We start from the raw sequence: 19,834 nt of genomic DNA, 5'->3' as shown, positions 1-19,834 counted from the left end.
GCTGTGTGTGCAAGTCCTATCTCTGTGCCCATTTTGTATTTCAGGCAATTAGCTTAATTGTTATTAGGAAGAGACACTAATTGGAGGGGAAGGAAAAGGTAAGTAGCAACATGCCAATGACAATTAAGATAAAATACAACGTATTACCTATATAAGTTTTCATGAAAAAAGCTCTTTTCAGATGTCAAGTAAGCCTAATAAGAACTTGAACCCATGCCAGGTGGACAGTGTAGCATTCCCTTCTTCATATGAACGGGTAATCTGAAGAACAAAGTATATGTTATGTTTAGTTTTACACAATAAAACACAGCCAGAGGTCAGGAAAGAAAAGTTCCAGGCCCATCAGGAGCCTTGATTCTCTGACAGCTTTCTAGAAGATGAGCAACAATTACTGAACTTCCTGTGGCAAAACTCATCCATAACGTCAGTGATGTAGATCAGGGATTTGGTATACAGGCTGGAAAATAAATGTTAAAAATCTTTGTATTCTCTCGGCAATGAAGATAATTGCCCATTCTGACAATGGGTAATTGTGTTTGACCTGCTTGTGTCTTGTGTCCCTGAAGCAGAGCTTCTCAAAAATGCTGTAGCTACACTTTAGATGGGGTCTCACTTTTTAAGATCTAACCAAACTTTTTTTCATCTCTCTCATTAATCCTCAGAATGCAACAGCAACAGCAGCAACGTCGAATGTTCACAGCTGCCCTCCTGGCACTTGTTTTCATTCTGGCAGCTGTGAGTACCACCGAGGCTGGCAAAAAAGAGAAACCAGGTAAGGTCCAGTGTAATTCAAAGTTAATCCCCGAGATAGATTGCGTGTCTGGGAGAATGTCAAACGCTTCTGGTTTTCATATGAAATTCAGATCAGTCATTAACCTTTTGACATACAGGGTAGAGATTCGTGGCTGTGACATGTTGTTCTGTGTTAAACAGGAAAACAAAAAGTAGTTTCCCTGAAAGTTGTCGGCTTAACAGCCCTGGAGACTGGCATCCTCAGTTTATCACAGAGTGGGTATTGCAAGTCAGCTTAAAATTTGTTCTGGCAATATGTTCATGCTTGATTTAGGGAGAGCCAAGCAGGAGTGATGAAAGAGCAGTTAGCATGCTGCTCGTTCAGCGCTGTGTATGACAATGCTGTGCCACCGCTGTGTGATGTGGAAATCCTCTGACAAAGGATTGAACTAACTCGCTGCTGCGGATAGACAGGCAGACCTCCAGCAGTAATTGCTTTCTGTTAGTGATTGAACTCAGACCTCGTTATAGGAGGGACAGGCCTGGGTGGAAGATTCACATGTATCAAACCCAGTTTTGACATTTTTTTTAAGGAACACTTCTTTTGGTGTTCTTCTTAAGGTCTTAGTATTTACAGGCTACTTAGACACCAGATAATGTGACCTGTGAGTCTATCAGAATTAGTGTTCCCATTAAAAAAAAAGGTGTTTCTAACCTATGTGGCTGTATGGAAATACGAGAAAATGTGAGCATAAATATACAAGAGCTAGAAAGCAAATTATTTTATATAAGGTTATTTAAAGTTACTTCTGATGTCTTTGGGGCCTAACTAATTACTTTGTGAAGCTTTGGGTTTGATAACATTGCTGTCTTTCCTCATCAGACTTGGGTTTAAGCATTTAAATTAAATCATGATCCTTACTTTTGCCTCTGAGCAACAAACCCACCTGTATTAACAGCATTTCGAGTATATTACTTCATGTAGTTTTTTCTTTGCCTTTGGAATTTTAGTCATATTCTGACATAAAATGTGACATAGTATACCAAGTGAAAAGTTTGTATCCCACAGCTGTTCCCTGAAGGTGCTCAAATCCTCTAATACACAGCGTCAACACATACACTTCTACTCTGTATAGTGTGTAGTGGTTCAGCTGGACCTGAAAATATTTGCATGCCATCAGCTGCTGGAGGCAGAGGGGTGTCCTTCCCGAGTGACCCCTCCTGCGTGTTTTGGTCAGTGACCCCTGAGGGTTTCTAGATGATTCTCCATTCTGAAGATGAGAATCCACTTGAGAATATCCACGTGGGCTAGTAGACATGTTAGTGGGACTGAATTTGAATGATCCACCCTTCCCTTTGGAGTGAAAGAGGCTGACCTGCCTCTGCAGAACTGTGAAGAGGGTGCCAGACCTTTTGTTTTTGAAGCACTTGTTTTACAAATGTCTTCCTTATTCACCCTTTCAGGTGCTGTGTCTGTTCAGTGAAGTTTAGGGAACTTCTCCATAGGCTCTGGGTACTGACCACTTCTCTTGCTTGGTTTTGGTTCCTTGTCTTCATCCAGAGAAAAAGGCGAAGAAGTCTGACTGTGGGGAATGGCAGTGGAGCGTCTGCGTGCCCACCAGCGGTGACTGTGGCCTGGGGACGCGCGAGGGCACTCGCACCGGCGCTGAGTGCAAACAAACCACCAAGACTCAGAAGTGTAAGATTCCCTGCAACTGGAAGAAGCAATTTGGAGGTAAGCATCACTCTCTCAAGGGATTTGCTTTGGTTTTTACTTAAGTGTGGAGGAGGACTGTTATTTCCTGCTTAGCTCTGCAGTTGTCTTGGTGAAGGGGCCACTTCTGTATTTCAAGTTCACTGCAGGTAGGACATGTAAGGCATCAGAAGGCAGCTTCTTCAGAACAAAGCAGCTCCTCTGCATAGAGTCCATGCAAACTACTTATTGTAAACTCAGTGTTCCAGCAGTGTGTTTAAATCAGCTCCTCCATGGCGTACAACCCTGTTTAAGGCAGCAGTGTAACTGTCGTGTGTTCTCGCACGGCTGTGAATCTCTGCGATGGTTACCACAGGCTTTACATGACCTTGGGATGTGGAATTTGCAGCATGGAGCATGAGTGGCCACCAGTGTGTGCATGAAAAAGAGTGAACGAAGACCAATGTATTTAATCTATATGATTCAGTTCAGAAGGTTCATCTATAACAGTTCAGAAAGATACGTCAGATTTGTCCTGGACAAGATGTCTGTCCAGGACTCAGATCTGATTACTCTTGCAAACTTGTTTTTCTTCTAGTAAACAGCTTGTATGGCTTTGACATCATTGTGACCTTACCAAGGCAAGCAGTGCAGCAGTTTCAGACTTGACAAGTTCATAATTGCACATACATTCTTGAAAATATTCAGTCCTTATTTGGTAACCTTTGGCGTCACACAAATGGAGGAACAGCCATATAAAATGTGGATGACATTTCCCACTGCTGTTTCTTTTATTTATTTATTTATTTATTTATTTATTTATTTATTTATTGTTTATCTTCATAGTTGAATGTATTTTTCTTTATATGACAATAATGCAGTATCCAGGCAAAAGCAAGACGACTCCATTTTAAAGCATTTCAGGGGAGACGGATGGACTGCAGTTATCACTGCAAATTATCTTTAAATTTTTCTTGGGATTCCTTTCTTCAGTTACATGATCCTTTTGTCTACAAGCACTGGTTCTCTGTGATACCCTGTTAGACTCGTAGCATTTTTGTTTTCACACTCAAGTCATTCTGTTTTAAAAATTGCTGTTTATTTACTTGTTGCAGCGGAGTGCAAATACCAGTTCCAGGCCTGGGGAGAATGTGACTTGAATACTGCCTTGAAGACTCGAACTGGGAACTTAAAGAGAGCCCTTCATAATGCTGACTGTCAGAAGACTGTCACGATCTCAAAGCCCTGTGGGAAGCTTACCAAACCCAAACCTCAAGGTAAATTCCTTTTGCTGAAAGCTGCACACCAATTCATTTAAATCACTGGCTATGTGGTATCCTGTGTGCTTCAAGGAGATTGTACTTTCATGGCCTTTCCTCAGTTCTGCACTGCTCCTATATCCCAGGAGTCCGGCGGACAATATTTCTGAGTTGTATAGTCGAGGCAGCCTCACACACAGCAGGTTAGCTGAAGATGAGAGCTCCGATTTTAACCTTAGACCACCTGTGCTGCCACTAGTTTGCTGGTGCTCGCTAGACCTCCAGAGAATGGGTGATTTTCATAACTCACCTATGGCCAGGAACAGGGCAGTAATAGCATGCAAAAACATCTCTCGATAAAGACGCCTTTCGTATAGGTTTTGTTTTGTATTGAATAATGACTAGTTGAAAAAGGGCTTGCTTTCCTTCTGGACAGGCAGTGTTGAAGGAATGTTCTGCTCACTGCACACTGGGGTTTTGCACCCTTGGGGTTGTATATTTTTTATTCAAAGATAGCAGGAAGGCGAGTACGGAATGTATATATCTTATTTAAATGCAAGTGAGGTGTAATTCCTAGTACACAGAAAGGCATATGCCGTGCGTTTTGTGTTTCCAGGTGTCCCTTAGACAAACTTATTTTCTTTCTAATCATTAAAACCTTTTAATGTACTCTTGCTGGAGTAGCAGGTGTTACGTGTGTAGGATGATTTATAGTGGGAGCTAAAACTGTGAGGTCTTGTTTGAGATAGAGAAGTAATGTGTTTTAAGTGGATTATACAAGCTGTGTTACCCTGGCATTTGTCCGCTTAAAACCAGCTAGGTTTAACACCTTCCGGGCTCTGAATACTTGGATAATTATAAAAATAAATGTGATTAGGAGTGACAGGTGCAACCTGGACCAGCAATTTTCAAATTGTGGATGGTGATGCACCATTGATCTGAGGGGCACCTGCAGGTGACCTGCTCTGCTCGTGCAACCAGAGACACATCTGGTGGGGCTGCAGACCCTTCCTGTGTGCCTGCACGCATCCACCCTCTTTCCTCTCACACCATCCACGGAGCTACCAGGTAAGCGTTGAGTCTAGAAGCTGCGTAGATAACGACAAGGTGTGAAGTAGAAAGGGTACAACTAGATTTTGAGAGACCAGCTGACTTGGTTGAGTTGGCAGCAATAAACATCTTCATTTGGGGATGGAAGTGACTGAGTGGGAATGCAGGGAGGGCTTTGAGCTGTGTGATTTTATTATTAGTTTGGGGGAAGGATTTTTTTGGTTTTGTGTGTGGGTTTTTTTTTTTACATTTCCATGCCTAAGTGGCATTTGGGAGTTTATTGAATGAAGCTTCCTATTGTGCTGGCAGAAGGCTGCTGCTGCTCAAGCCACTACTAGCCCTCTGCCTTGTTCTGCTCCTGCTGAGCCAGGATATATCAATGGCTGTCGGAGGAGGGGAGGGGGAGGCAAAGCAGAGCGTTGGTGCAGCATCGTTTTGTGAGAGCAGGGGTGTTGGGTGGTACAGGGTCATTTTCAAGTTACAGTTTTGAAGGCAGAGCTCGTGAAATTGCTGGGTTGGAGCTAACTTAAACTGATTCTGGATATAAGTGAGTTATAGCTGAGACAAACTTAGATTGGGACTGACTGCAGCAAACATAGTTATGTGGTTTGACTTAATTTGATTTGAAGGAACGCAAAAGGAGAAACAGGTACAAATGTAGGTTTGTGATCGTAATAACTGTGGGCAGAAATTCTGCTCTCCTGATTTGCATTAGAAATCTCACGGCAACTTCCTGCATGCCACCTGCTCGTTCATCTGCTGTTGGTATTAGCAGGAGCAGCACGCATGGAAGTCACACGCTTGCAGCCTGCTTGGGCCCTGAGCTGATGATAAGAAATCCGTACTGCAGATCTGTGGGTGTAACTACATGAGAGCTACGCCAGACAGTGTGTCGGCAGCAGTAGGAGGAACTAGAGTGAGAAATTAGGTCAAGCAGATTAGTACTGTGTGAGATGTTGTGCGCTACGGAACTTTATTTCTGAATTAAAAATCTGAGTGCTGACATGTTAGCTGGCATAAAAGTACTTGTTTTCTTCCTGAGGTGAGGGAAATTACAGTATTGTCCGAGCACTTGGAATGGACTGCAGGGGCATATTAGGCTCCCTGTTCACCCGTAGCTTTGTACCAGTGGCTCAAGACTACAAGAAAAAAAGCATATGATACGTTCTTTGGAAGCAGCAATTTTTTCTGAGGCACCGAGTTCCATAAGGTCTGTACTGGTGTGCAGCGAGACCTGTAAATGCTGGTCGGGTGCCGTCCGTTCCTGCTGCGATCGCCCGGAGTAGCAGGGCATTTGGCTCTCCGGTGGCTGGCTGGCATTTGGGAGCTCTGGCAGCAGTGAGGGGCTTATTGATTACAGGAATCTGTTCTACCACTAAATGGTTACCTTTCTGACTGGTGTATGCTTCAAGAGCTGCATCACTGAATACGTCTCTGACAGCATTAGTTGAGAGTACCAAAAGCAGATGTGAACTGACTGAGAATATTGCACTGAAAAATACCAGTATATTCAGAAAAAGGGTTGTTTCAATGATTTTCCTGACTAACCCCCTTTCCTGTGCCCTGAATTTTCCTTCTATTAGGTCATGTTTGTAAACTCTCCATTACATCACTTTTCCTTTTGATTTCATACTGTAAATGGGGTGAGTAAAAGCCGCTATTTAGCTTCTCCAATCAATAGTAGTTTTATATACCTTCTGTTACTTTTTGTCACTTGCCATTTTTTAAAGCTAAAACCTCTGACTTAAGTATTTCCTTGTGTAGTAAATTAGCCACGATAAGAATACTGTCTACTGGACTTACCTAAATTCCTTCTGCTACTGCTAAATCATTTCTGAGATGAAGAGACTGAACTGTAAACAGTATTCTAAGCATGTCCTCTACAGATCTGTGTTGAAAAAGAAAATATCATTGTAATACTTCCTTATTGTTCATTATATCCACTAAATAACTTAAATATGTTTTTCTTTTGATCACTGCTTGCATGTGGAGCAGATATCTTTATCTGAGTCCTTCACAATTCTCCCTAACACTCATATTTTTTTAAAAAAGTTAATTAATGGGGTTAGTTAGGAACGCAAGGAAGTGTGTGGGTAAGGCAGATTATTTCGTCTAGGCTTGCCCAATGAAGTATTGTGCACCAGATTTCACCTGACACATTTCCCTAGTGTGGCTTGGTGTTTGAAGTTGCTCTTCACCTTCTCTGTTCTTTGAGAAAAATGCAAATAATTTGATGTCATCTGTAACCGCTGCTCTCCTGTTGCTTATTCACCTTTTCAGCTCATGAACACGAAGCAACTTTGCTGGTAGGATGAATCCTGTGTCTCTCACCTAACTATCTGGAAGGTGACTGCTGTTTCATAGAATTTCGCTCTATGGCCAACAGGAAGGAAAATTATACCTTTACAAAAAATCTCAATGGTTATCATTTTGCCCATTTGCTGATAAAAGTATATTTTGGTTTTCCTGGAACTTCTATGAGCTGTGGCAAAAATTCTGCTAAATTAAACCAGGAGATACTTATTAACCTTGGGAATCAAAGCCTGCCTCATAAACTGGTGATCTAAGTGTTGTTTTTATCACTAGTCAGCGTTCATGGAAAAGCCTTCAAATCTTTTTAAAGCACTCTCATTAGTCTGGGAACTAAAAATAAAATAATTGTATTTTTTCCTTATTAGCAATTGTGCTGTCTTAGTATTTTTTCTTCTGAGCAGCTGCCTTCTGAGTATGGATTGTAGTTGGCAACACTTGGACACTTGGACTTGGACTGCCTGCAAAAGAAGAATTATTAGAGAAACTCTGCTGCATATCAGATTTAAGGGGGAGAGCAGATGATGAATCAGGAATTTGAATTTTATCTGGATTTCTGCTGAGCTCTTTTCTCCATAATGTTGCTGAGATGTTCTCAGATTGGAAAACAATAGCTTGGTCTTGGGCTGCTGTACTGAAGTGTAGTTAACAGAGGATGAAAACTGTTGTCCATTCTTGAATATTGTGCATTTAGATGGAGAGATTGTCAGCAATGTGACAGTGATATCCCAGACACCATGGTTTGTGTATTTAGTACACAAATGAGGTCATGAGAAAGCCTGGCACAAAGGCTGGAGAGGATGAAAGGATAATTTTTATCACAAAACCCCAGTGGAGGCAGCCACCTCTCCTCTAGCACACACAATTGCATATTCTAATCAGTGTCTGTAAGGCCGGCGATGTTCAAGGTCTCCCTAAACTATCTTGACAGATGTGAAAGACTCAGACACTTCTGTCGAGTGGTTGCTCTAATGGCCATCTTGCACTGAAGAGCAGAAAATGCTTCCGACATACTCCATCTGGCCTACTTCATGGCCACCCAAACTTGATTGATGGTTGTTCGAGTTCCAGCCAGCCAGAAAGTAAAAGAATGGGGTATTGTCAGGATTCAGGAAACATTTTGCTTTAACTGCTGCGAGAGGAGGAATTTATTTTTATTGAGCTGGCCGGCCTGATAGGCTTTATTTCTTTTTTGCACTCTTTCTGTCACTCTCATTCTTCCTCTCTCTCTCTCCCCGCCACCCATAACTCTTGTACTTTCAGCTATTTATTCTTTTGATTAAGATAAAATTAAATAGAATAAGCAGACTGCCTGCTCTTTCTGCAATGTACTCTTCATTTTTTGAATTATGCTCCTTTCTGGTAAGTTTTTCATCCAGCTGTATTTAGTCATTTTTACGAAATCTCCCTTCTCAACTTTTTATCAATTTACAGTATATCTGATCTATGAGTTACTCAGCTCAGCCCTTGCCACATAGCAAAACAATTCCAACCAAGGCTGGCAAACATTAACACTGCTTACACCACTATTGTCTTTAACAGTTGGGGTGGCGTCCAAAGATCACATCCTCCAACATGCACGTTTGGAAAAGTTTCTCACATGAAGGCAAGACCTACCTGGAGTGACTAATGGCTGCAATCTCTTTCTTGTAATGCAGATCAGGTGTAGCATTTGGGGGTGTAGCAAGGGGTCAGTGCAGTTCCCTGTGTTTGCTATGGTGTGCGTGCTACTCCAGTGGAGGAAGGACTATGCTTTGTGTGTTTGTAATAATTTCATATCATTTGAAGAGCTTTACTTAAGAGTTAGTGAAATATAAGTAATCTGCACTGCACAGTTTCTTTTATCTAGGGGTCTTTACAGACAGCAATAGCTAATCCTGCTATCACTTCTTGGAGCTGAGGAAGTACAATTTAAAGAAAAGTAGTAATTGAAAGTCAGAAAGGCTAAATGATTTTCCAGGTTGACGCAGTATCAGTGGCAGGTCCAGGTACTCAGCTGGGAGCTGTTGACTCTTGGCTCCATGCTCTGACCAGTAGCTGCTGCTCCCTTTTACCCTAGTCTGCAATTACAATTATGAGAATGCAACGATTTACTTCAAGGTGTCTGAACTGCAGTCTTTAATTCGGGCCTTTGTTAGTTAGACGTTAGTAATCTCAGTGGATTTAAGGCAGTGTTTGACACTGACTCACCTTGGGCCTTCTTAGGGAGCTTGGTGTCAAAACACAGAGCTGGACTTTTGTTAATGAGCAGGTATGTCACCGTCCTTACTTCGGTGCCAGCAGCAGAAAACAACGTGGTTTTTGAGCACTACAGTGGTGGCCTTGGTTTCTACCTGCAGAGAGGACGTCTTGCTGATGGTGCGCTGCCAGGACAGACTGACTGTGCCTTGGCAGGGTGACTTGGCTGCTGGCTGTTGCAAGGAGACGGTGATGTCCGAACGAATTGCTCTCCTGACACGCAGCTATTCATTGCTCAGACAAACTGGGTGCTGCACTGACGATAAAGGGCCACCTGTGGCCCATTCCATTTTGCTTGTTGGACAACCTGCTTTTCCTGGGGTGCCCTCCCTCAACTTTGCCTTTGTGCAGCAGCAAAATGTCTACAAAATGTAGCTGGAGGCGACACCGGGGGAGAAAAAATGACTTTTTAGGACTGTGATTTTCTTTTTTTTGAAAGATGCTGCTGTTTCCTGTGTAGGCATCACACTTGTGCTGTATCTCCCTCTGTAGGTTTCAGAATTCCCCATCTTTAATGTAAGTCATTAGCTGTGCAGGCATGCAGCTAGCGTAATAATTAGTATTACAGGAGGCGGAATAATAGGGTCTACTCAAACTAATTAGATAGAAAAATGAGAGATTTTTCTCACATTAGGAAACAGCTGTGATGACAGTTAAACAACGACCTGAAAACCAAAACTGGGAGGTTTTTCTCTTGCTCGGAAGGAGGGGGCAGGTTTATTGAAGAATGGGCTCTGGCATTGACCAGGAGCCTGCAGTGACGTACAGGGCTCTGAGCTCTGTGGGGCAGACACTGGCAGTGGGTGCCCGGTGGGAACAGCATAGCTGGCTGTTATTACTGTTGCTATCATCACGATTATTTGTATTGCATGAGTGCCCAGAGGCCCCAGCTGAAAAAGAGTGCCATTGTACCAAGCACCGCACAAACGCTGTGAGAGGCAGTTTTGCCATGAATAATTTATGCCTTATGGAGCTGCGAAATGTGAAAACCAAGAGAAGAAATAGTGGCCCAGAGGGGTGAGACTGGGTATGAAATGCTTGGTTGTGTTTCCCTATGCCCCTTGCTAGTCTGAGGACAAGGCTTGTTATTTCAAGATGAAGTAAAACTCACTGGAAACTTTAGGCTCTGAGACATATCTCGTGTGATTTGGCTCCTTGCTGCTGTAACATGAGGAAATATGATTTTTTTCTCAATTTACGTGGGAACAACAGTAAGCTATACAAGAAAAATAAAACACAATGGTGGTTACAGTGTGGACCAACCTCAAGCTGCTAGTAAGCTGCCAGTGCAGCCCACTAACTAACATAGCGTGGATTTCTTTTAATGGTGTTTTTCCTGCTTCCATTTCCTTATGTTTCCTAGAGGCTTTTTACTGTAGCCTCCCTTAAGACTGCTTTTGTACCTTTGAAAAATTATACTGTTTGGATAAATAATTTGAATGCATTGTCAGATCATAACATAGTATCTATTTGATTGACACAACCCTGATTCCAGCGAGCAGGAAATGCTTGTAGGAGAGGGAGAAAGAGAAATAGTTTTTTTTAAAAAAGGAAGTATTTGTCAATTTGTAGTTGTTCTGCAGCTTTTACAGGTGTGTTTTGAAAAGCAAAATGTTGGGAAGTTTCATGGGAAACCTACACCTCCATGTTTTCTCACCCCCTGGTTGGTATTTCAGATCATTTTTTTTCTATGCTGCCCCAAAAGATAAAAAATTGGATGTGACAAATGTTCTTGTTTAACCCTCCTGTGCCTGCAGGAGTTTCTTTTAGGGTTTAATAGAGACCTTTGTGGGTGAAAGTTTAAATAGCCTTGCGTGTGCCAATTCTGTTACATGCTCATTGTCTCACTTTCCTGGCTTGCAAGAGTAGTCCAGCCTCCTTGGCATTAGTCAGTGCCCTTGAGCCGTGAAAATGCCTGAAGCTGTGGGATTTGCTCTGATAAAAGATATGCCATCAGCAAATGTTTACACTCTTCACTGTTCCCAGCAGTGAAACAGAGAGAAAGCCCTGTTCCTTCCTTTCTATCCTTTCCTTTCCTTTTCTACTTCTTCACTTCCTTTCCTTTAAGGCTTTCTTTTTTCCTCCTTCTTTATCCCTCCATCTCATTTTCCATGTCACCATCTCTCTATCTTTTCTTCTGTCTGTGTTTACTGCGAAAGTTTTGTAGGTGACTTTTCTGGGTGTGGAGCACTGATCAAAGCCAAGCCCATGTCCCAAGCCCTGAGGGTAGATCCTGCCTGGGGCAGATGCAGAAAGCACAACTGAGAAATGCAGGCGTGTGCCTGGTTTTCAAAAACAAACTAAATAAAATAGGGTCTCTATTGACAGTATATCACAAATAACTTTCTGCTAAATAACTATTTGTATATGATATATATTTACATAAAAATATTTATATATAATATAGATCTCAGTTTGACATATAAACTGCCTCAATGTGTGATCTTTTTGCTGTATAGGTATATATGCCAAACTCCAAATGGATTATTAATACTTTCTGCTTTCAGCAGTCTCCTGCAGACACGTGAATGCAGAGTAAACTCTGAATGCATCAGTCTGTGCCTGCACCCGTCTCGCTGGCATTAAGAGGGATGCTGTGTGCAGCAGAGACAGAGGGCTGAAGAGCCAGCTGGGACTGGGTCCCTCTTGTGCTGAGCACAGAACATGACAAAGAACAGTAAGAAAGTCCATACCCTACAGAAGCAGCAGTACAAATGGACCAGAGGCAGATGAGAAGCAGCAGCAAACGGAAGAGCAAATTGACCTACTTCTGGAAATCACTTTCCAGTTATCCAGACCTCTTCCTCAGTCTCCAGTTGCAAAACAGGCTTCACTTGAAAAGTTTATCCATTGCAATCTTCTGAATACTTACCCTTAAGACTCCAACTAATCTTAGATACGTATTGCCGAGACGTAAAGAAAATGAGATGAAATTTTCCTGATCTTTGCCTTTGGGCAATTAGGCCATCCAGCAAAATTAGAAAATGTCTGTGTCTGTGGTCTTCCGTGTGCCTGTGCCTAGGCAATTTTGAAACTTTTTCTCCCAAATATTTGAATGAAGAAAATCACCAAAATTAAACCTTTCTGATGAAGATCCTTGGTTTCAACAAATTGCCTCTTAAAGAAGAGCTCCCTGTAATTCCTGACCCATTTAAGTAAGGATGTTAAAGGGAACGTTTTTAACATCTTACGCCTGTATGTCAGGTTCAAGCAACAGCTTCTGACTGTCTGAGATTGTTTCAGACCTTTGCAGCTGGTTTTAGAATAAATTCGATTAATTTTCCCCTGCATTTATTTCTTCTTGCAATTCCAATGAGTAAGAAAATGAGTGAAGCGTTTTCCATGAGTGGCCCTTTGGTCCATTTCTTTGTGAAATATGTTAGTGTTTGTTACAGACATAAATCTAGCTGTTCCCCATTCGTAACACACATTGCAGCATGCCTTTCTGGCTTTTATGGTGCAGCTCCACCCTTTAGGTTTGAATTGGGTCTATCTTGTGTTCAACTGGGAACAAATCCAAGTCTATCCAAAATAGAAATTTAGCAAAGTGAGAAGCAGAACAAAACCTACTGGAGAGGAGTGACTGGAAGAGTGGAGAAATTGAGAAACACTTACAGACAACTGGAGAAAGTCATTAAACAGCACAGAGCTAAATTATGGGGGATATAATCAATTGTAATATATTAATGAAGTAAAAGTCCCATCATGGTCATTGATTCATTAGAGACCTGCCTTCTACTGCTGTTTAGCTAGTGGAGTATTGCTTTTTTTTCCATCCAGTAGAACTCTGTTGCACAAAGAAGCTTTTCCGAAGAATTAATTTTGGAACAAAATTGCTATTGTAATATAGTTTTTCCTTCTTAAACCATTTGAAATACATAAATGCTGTATATGGTGCAGGAAAACAGGAGGAAAAGGAATTAGATGGCCACAAAAGGTTCTCTTTCTCTCAAAGCAGAAGAAATACCACATTTAAAGAGTATTTCAGAAATAATGGGATTTGTTTCTACTGTCACGGAAATCACAAGATAGTACAGTTTCTATTCCTAGAGAGCAGGGTGAACCTCTTTAGGATGAGATTTTTTTTCACCAAGGGATAAAATCCTTGGCTTCGCCTAAGTCAAGACTGCTCCCTTCCACATGTGTTGGAGTTTCATCCCCAAAATTCAGAAGTTCCCTGCACCCAGTGGCACCATTGCCCTGCACCACCGTAGCAACCAGGTGCTTTGGAAAATTTGCCCCAATGAGAGGCAGAGAGCCCTTAGAAAACCTGCCTTCCTCAGTGGCACTGAGTGCTGGTTCCTGGGAACACTGTGTCCTGAACACCTGGTCTTGAAAATCTTCGCTCTAACCACCAGCACAGCTTTTGCTATTTCGAATGATTTATGTTGCTTTTGGGGACACTGCGTGACTTTTAGATACAGGAGTTCAGCAGTGCCATGAGTGAACTGTTACCTTCTTTTCAACAAATGAAAACAAATACCTGCAAATCTTGGCTTACAAAGCTTGGCTTCCATTAAAATGTAATTACCTCCCTTTTTTGCCTTATACATTAAGAGTTACTTCGAACGGTATGTGGCTCCTGTTCGACATAATTACTTTCCTTTGCCGCTTACATGGTAAGAATGAGGCTCCAGAATAAATACGGCTATTTAAAGAGGGCTGCTGCCATTCCAAATTGCATAGAGAAAGTTCTGCTTATCAAATTAATTTGTTTACTTGGTAAGATCCTCACTGGCATTTTTGTTACCGGTCCTCACGGACCCACAGAAGTGCATCTAGTGCTAATCCATGACCACACAGCTTTTAATCCTGTGAATAATTCTTAGGCATACAACTATTCACAGGGTTATTCAGGTGGCGAATGATTAGATAATCCAGCGTGTGCGCATTGGCACGGCTCAGGGCTGTTTGTACAATGCTGTGTGGGTATTTTTCATCTTGCTGGCAGTGCTCGGGGTCGCAGAGGGGAGCGGGATGGCCGTGCAGCGCTTGGTTGCTGTGCCCTGCAGGGACTGCCAGGTATTCTGAATTTACTCTTCGCATGTGCCCCGGTCCAGGATCCTGGCCTCCGTCTGAGCCTGCGCACCATGAGGCGGCCTCTCGCTATGGGTAAGAGGGAAGGAGGAAAGCGTACGCTGTAAAACAGACACAAAAATTGAGGACTCTCTTGTCATCCTCATTAATATTGTGGAGTATGCTCACTCCTCCGGTGCTTTCGTTTTGTGCAAGGATACACGGGGATGGTAAAGATAAGTATTTCCTTGACGTGAAGGAAGCCAGAGAGAAGACATGGCTCCTACCACTGCTTTCCTCAGTGTGGCTGTGTGCTGAGCCACGCCGGAGGTGGAAGGGCAGTTCGGCTGGGGCACCAGCACACGGAGCAGGGGCAAGCAGCTCCCCTCGCCCGCGCCCAGCCTGCTCGCCTCGGGCGTGGAGAGGCAGTGGGAGGCAGCACCCACTCCCGCCTCGGTGCTGGCCCTGGTGTTGGTGTCTGTAGGAGAAAGACCTTCGATAAGGCGTTTGATGTGTTTAAATTAATGTGTTGGACTGTAAATATCAAATGTATTTACATGCCTTTCATAAAGTTTTATACTGAGATGTTCCAGTTTGTGACCTGCGAGCCAGATGTGGCCTGCAGGATAATTCTGTCGCAGTCAGGCGCTTAGTCCGGCTGAGCAGGTCCGTGACCTGGCTGAAGTCTGCTCTCCTGAGTCCAGGATTATCATCCTGCTCTTTGCTTTGCTCCTTCCTCTCTGGATCCTGAAGGCTGGTGTCTGGCTCAACGCGGAAAAGACTGGAGCACCTAGCTTTAAAGCAAATGGTGCAGCGAGTAGATTCCGATTCAGATTTTGTGTGGGCTGGTGGGAATCTGCATTTCATTTGGTCAAGTCATTTGGCCATAGTGGCTCTCAGTATTACTGGTAGCAGTTGTCTGCGGCAAACACGTTCCCTGTAGCCAGCGCACAGCTGACGCACAGATCCGCTCTGTCTTTACGAATATTGCATTAACCAGGTAGGTTAGGTTGAAGGAGGCTGCCGTTGACCCAAAGTGCTTGCAAATGGCAGCGTTCTGCTCGGGGTGGTCCCTGTTCGCTGTGCAGCTTTTCTTACTTCCTTCTGTCCCAGCGGTGAGCGTTGCTGAGATCAAGCTGCTTTGCTTGTGACGTGGAGAGCCGCATAGTGGCTTCCCCATCGTACGGGCCGTTTCAGTGGGCGCTGCTTGATGGGTTACTATAACTTCTGATGGCAGGCTGGGACCACATTGGGAGGCCTGGTGGGCAGGGGCTGAACCGAAGGTCTTACATCCAATCTGTGCTGGACTGAATAGAATTTTGGTAATTTTCATATATGGAATAGGAATCTGAATGGGATTATTGGAGGCCCTGTATCTGGGGGATCCTCCCCTCATTTAACTGGTAGATGGCTACAGCTGGTGCTGGGGTATGGGACTGCTGAGCTTTCAGGTAACTGGCGTTGTACGCTCAGCCTGGTGCCAGTGCTGGCACTGCTGGCACGGAGACCCTTTCAGTCAAGCCTGGTTACTCTGGGAAGGGAAGCACTGGCAGACCAAGTGATCAGGGTGACATGGATCCCAGTCTGGCTGTGTGAGCTGAGCTGGTAGCATGTCAGAAAAGTTGAAATAGTAGTGTAGGGTGAACAGAGACGAGGACAATAAAAGCCTGAATGACACAGAGTAGGTCTGACAATGAGAAAACATGAACAAAGTACATCTTAAAGCAACTTTATACTTTGGTAGCCATGGACATACCGTAGTCTGTAGCCTGACCATAGTCAAAAGAGATGGAGGGTAGCTGTGAACAGACTTGGCCCACAGGCCCCACAGGGGCCAAGTGCAAAGGAATAAACAGTGGTTTGTCTGGTACCTTACGTCAAGTGAGGATGGGGACCGAATGCAATCACACAACTCCAGACCAAAACCTTCTCCTGGTGATGACTTCACCCCTACCGTGAACTGCACATACCCTTCAGCTGAGTCCTGTTAGTGGCCTGCCCGCCTTCATGTGTCTCCTTTGCTTTTAGTGAACTTGGTTGAAGTCTGCAGAGTGCCTTTCTGCTTGTGCTGGGTCTAAATAGATTTAATAGATGCAAGAGACGGTCTGATTGATAAAACGTCGCTGTTTCTTTGAGAGAAAGTGATGTTGGGAGTGGGGGGAGAGAGTGTGGGGGAGAGCACGATCAATGCAGAACCCAGGAGGGTCAGTGATACACAGGGAAAATTAGAGGAAGTGGGGGGTGTAGGTAAAAGAGGATGGGAGGGGAGACAGAAAACTCGTAGGGGAAAAAAGACTTTAGCTGAAAGCAAATTAGATATTAACTTAATGACAAATGACATTTTGGAACGACAGGTTGTAAAATAGTGCCAGATTCTGTGAATGGCTCCAGACTTCAGGCATGCGTACACTCACCCATGCGCACACAAACACAGACACACATAGGAAGGTAGGGGGAAAAGGAAATAGTTAATTTGCACATTTTCAAACAAAAATAAATTACTTCTTCTTTTAAAGTATTGTCCCCTTAAATGTCAAGCAAAGTTTTTAAGGGAAGGAGATTTTAGAGCAGATTATGTGACCAAACATGAGACAGGTATTTTATTTTGCTTTGACTAAAGGATTATTGGAAATTATTTTTGTCTTGTTGAAAAAGATGAAGAAAAAATGTAACAAACACTAACAAACAGGAAAAACAACTGTCAGAGAAATGTGATAACCTAAGTTTTACTTCTGCTGTGGGTACCCTGGCCCTATCCATAGCTGAAAGATGTCCCTGTAGTTCCCTTGGCTTTAATGCAAGTAAACTGATTTTACCAGAGCTGATGAGTGCTTGGCTGTCTATGTTACGCAAAGTGGTCAGACAGAAAAGAATCATATTCACAAATAACAGTACAACCTTAAGGGCCAAATGTTTGTCTTCTCATTCACGGTGACATTTGTTATTTAACCTGAGATGGTTTTTGTTTGTTTGATTTTCAGGTTTTTTGTTGGTTTGTTGGTTTGTTTGTTTGTTTTTGAGGGGGGTGTTTTTTGAGAAGGAATAAACAAAAGTGGAAAGTGAAATCTGGGTTAAGGCAAACATGGGTCTACTTGCTTGCCATTTTGGTTCCAGGAAAGATGCTTCACAGAAACTCCGTTTCCATCTCTCTGTAGTACCTGTTGTGCTGTGTTTTGCGGTAGTATCCGCAAGGATTTATTCATGTTCCCAGTGAGAGCTGTTATTCCCCCCGTTACAAGGCGACATGTGATACAAGAGTACCTAATGCCCTTCATTCATATTAACTTTTTAGGCCCCTCTGTGAATTTCCTCTACCTGTAGAACACCACAATACCCTATAGCAGAGTGGGAGTTGCCACAGGTGGTAGTATGATATATAACCTTTCACTTGTACTTTCAAATTTTTCCCTTATTTACCCCAAATTAGTCAGAGCAGCAGATGCTCCCTAGTCCCCTCCCTATCCTATAGTACCAGCTGGCGGGACAGACCGTGCTCTAATGACTCCAGGCCAAACTCCAGTTGCCTCTCAAGTGTACGTAGGTGTTTGTCCCAGACAAAGGGGGAAGGGTTGGCAATGGAGAAGCTGAAGAAACAAGTGAGCTTTCTCACCACGCTGTGGAGTTGCTCTTATATTCAGAGAAAGCCAAAGACTAACAATGAAAGAGAAAGGAAGCAAGGGAGGGGTATGTGTGTGGGTAGTGTGTGTGCAAAGCTTTCTTCCAGCTCTCCACTGAGCCATGACCCGGTTTCTCCAGGAGCTGCCTGCTGTTTTCTTATTTTCGAAGCAAGTTCCTGAGACAATGCTTTGCATGCCAAACAGGGTCAGCTGCTCAGATAGGAAGGGTTCTGAACTGGACATGCACCCCCCTTTCCGTCTTCTCTAGTGCCTCGGCTGCTCCTTTTTTTTTCTTCTTTTCCTTCTGTTTTCCCTTTCCTTGTCCAGAATGAAGGAACAAAATTAGTTCTTATGTGCACAGAGAAAACAAGGGGAACTTTCAGGGGTATTGGATGAAATTTATTGCAGTGGCTGCTAGATGCTAATTTTTTATGGTTATTGTTATCTTGACAGAATCCAAGAAGAAGAAAAAGGAAGGCAAGAAACAAGAGAAGATGCTGGATTAATGGAGCCAACTTGGGCAATGTGAGAAAGGGACATCAGCAAACACGATCGGTTAACAGTTTCATTTATACCTAGGCATTTTATCCTAAAATTATTTATAGCTTAATGGTACCATAGAAGGAAACAAACACAGAAAAAAAATCCTTTTTTTTATTACTTTAGTATTTTTAATGTATAACCCTAACAACATTTTTGAGAGGCCTGTAATAAAGGACTCCAAACTCATTTAGAAAATTATGTCTATTGTATATTGAACAATGTAGAGGTTTTAAAAATATTTTTTTCTCAAGTCTTGCCATAGGTCTCAATCTGGTAATTACTCCATGCAAGCAGAACCCGAACCTGTGTGGAGCTCTGCTGAAGCCAGTGGTGCCCTGTGTGAACATAGGAGTCTGGCTGGAAGTAATTATATTTAAGATTGGGACCTTATATCTGAAAAAAAACAGACTTGCTTCTTAAGTTCTTATTATATCTGGATAACTGTATGAAATTTTTTGTTTAAGGAAAGGATGGGGGCATTTTGTTGATTATTTACAGGCATATAATTTTTTTGTATGTGTGGTGAATGTTCATTCGAAAATGCCACCATCTCCGGGTAAAAACCTATCCTTGGCCATATTTTGGATGTTGGCAGTAAAAATTCTGAAATCTTGCAACATTTGGACATAGAAATGTCCTCATTTTTCATGATTTTCTAGCAATGATTTTTCCAAGTGGAATGATAGCAAAAATTTCAATTTTTTAGCATATCAGCGCTAGCAGATGGTGGTGTCCTCTGTTTTACCTATGAAAGATTAAAAATGCTTTCTTTTATTTGTTTATTTTGCCAGAAGGGAGAATATCCTTTTCACAAAAATGTGGTTGAAATTGTTGCGATTCTGCCTGATACAAACATTCCGTTTTGTATCAGTAGGAATCTTCCTGTTGATTTTCATTATAGCTGGTTGAAAAATAATATGTCTGTTGTGAAGTAACAGAAGAAATCTGTTTGGAAACTGCCTGAGATAGATAGTTCATATTTTTGACCAAAAAAGGGACAATTTGGGGACTTAAGACCAATAGGAATGAAATTAATTTTTGTTTCTCTCCTAGTAAAGCAGAAGCGAAATATAAACCCAGTACCTTTTGCTTTCTTCCATTTTTATATAAGAAAAAAGACCTTGGAAAAGTTCAGTTGAAATAAAGATAGTTTTGTGATTTTTTTTTTAACAGTCTGCAGGGAGAAAAAAAGAAAAATTATAACCAGCTCATTTTCAGTTTGTTCAATTTTACCCATTTTAAATGCTAATAAGTCCTGAGAAAAGTCACAAAGTAGAAAAAAGATCTGGCAAAGGGCTGGTCTGTCCCCAGGTAAAGGGTTGTTTAACAAATTAAACAACCAGCAGACCAGACTTTTTAGAGGAAACATAAGGGAT

At 42.5% G+C, this 19,834-nt stretch overlaps 1 protein-coding gene across 1 annotated transcript; it reads left to right on the top strand.

Moving 5' to 3' along the window:
• The first annotated feature begins 662 nt into the window (after positions 1-662).
• Positions 663-19,128, top strand: PTN (pleiotrophin). Its single transcript, XM_010287696.1, has 4 exons — positions 663-772; positions 2,294-2,467; positions 3,541-3,702; positions 18,369-19,128. Exons 1-4 carry the CDS (start codon positions 664-666, stop codon positions 18,419-18,421), a joined length of 498 nt encoding a protein of 165 aa, XP_010285998.1. The 5' UTR covers position 663; the 3' UTR covers positions 18,422-19,128.
• The last annotated feature ends 706 nt before the right edge of the window (positions 19,129-19,834 follow it).

Source organism: Phaethon lepturus, unplaced genomic scaffold, assembly GCF_000687285.1.
Source record: "Phaethon lepturus isolate BGI_N335 unplaced genomic scaffold, ASM68728v1 scaffold15175, whole genome shotgun sequence".
Classification (NCBI taxonomy): domain Eukaryota; kingdom Metazoa; phylum Chordata; class Aves; order Phaethontiformes; family Phaethontidae; genus Phaethon; species Phaethon lepturus.
This window is presented reverse-complemented; position numbering and strand designations above follow the sequence as displayed.

What these genes read in the sequence shown, in the direction of transcription:
- PTN (XM_010287696.1), top strand. Translation starts at nt 664, where the DNA reads ATGCAACAGCAACAGCAGCAACGTCGAATGTTCACAGCTGCCCTCCTG. An exon ending in TGGCAAAAAAGAGAAACCAG is followed by an intron (nt 773 to 2,293) that starts GTAAGGTCCAGT and finishes GTCTTCATCCAG; the next exon opens with AGAAAAAGGCGAAGAAGTCT. An exon ending in CTGGAAGAAGCAATTTGGAG is followed by an intron (nt 2,468 to 3,540) that starts GTAAGCATCACT and finishes TACTTGTTGCAG; the next exon opens with CGGAGTGCAAATACCAGTTC.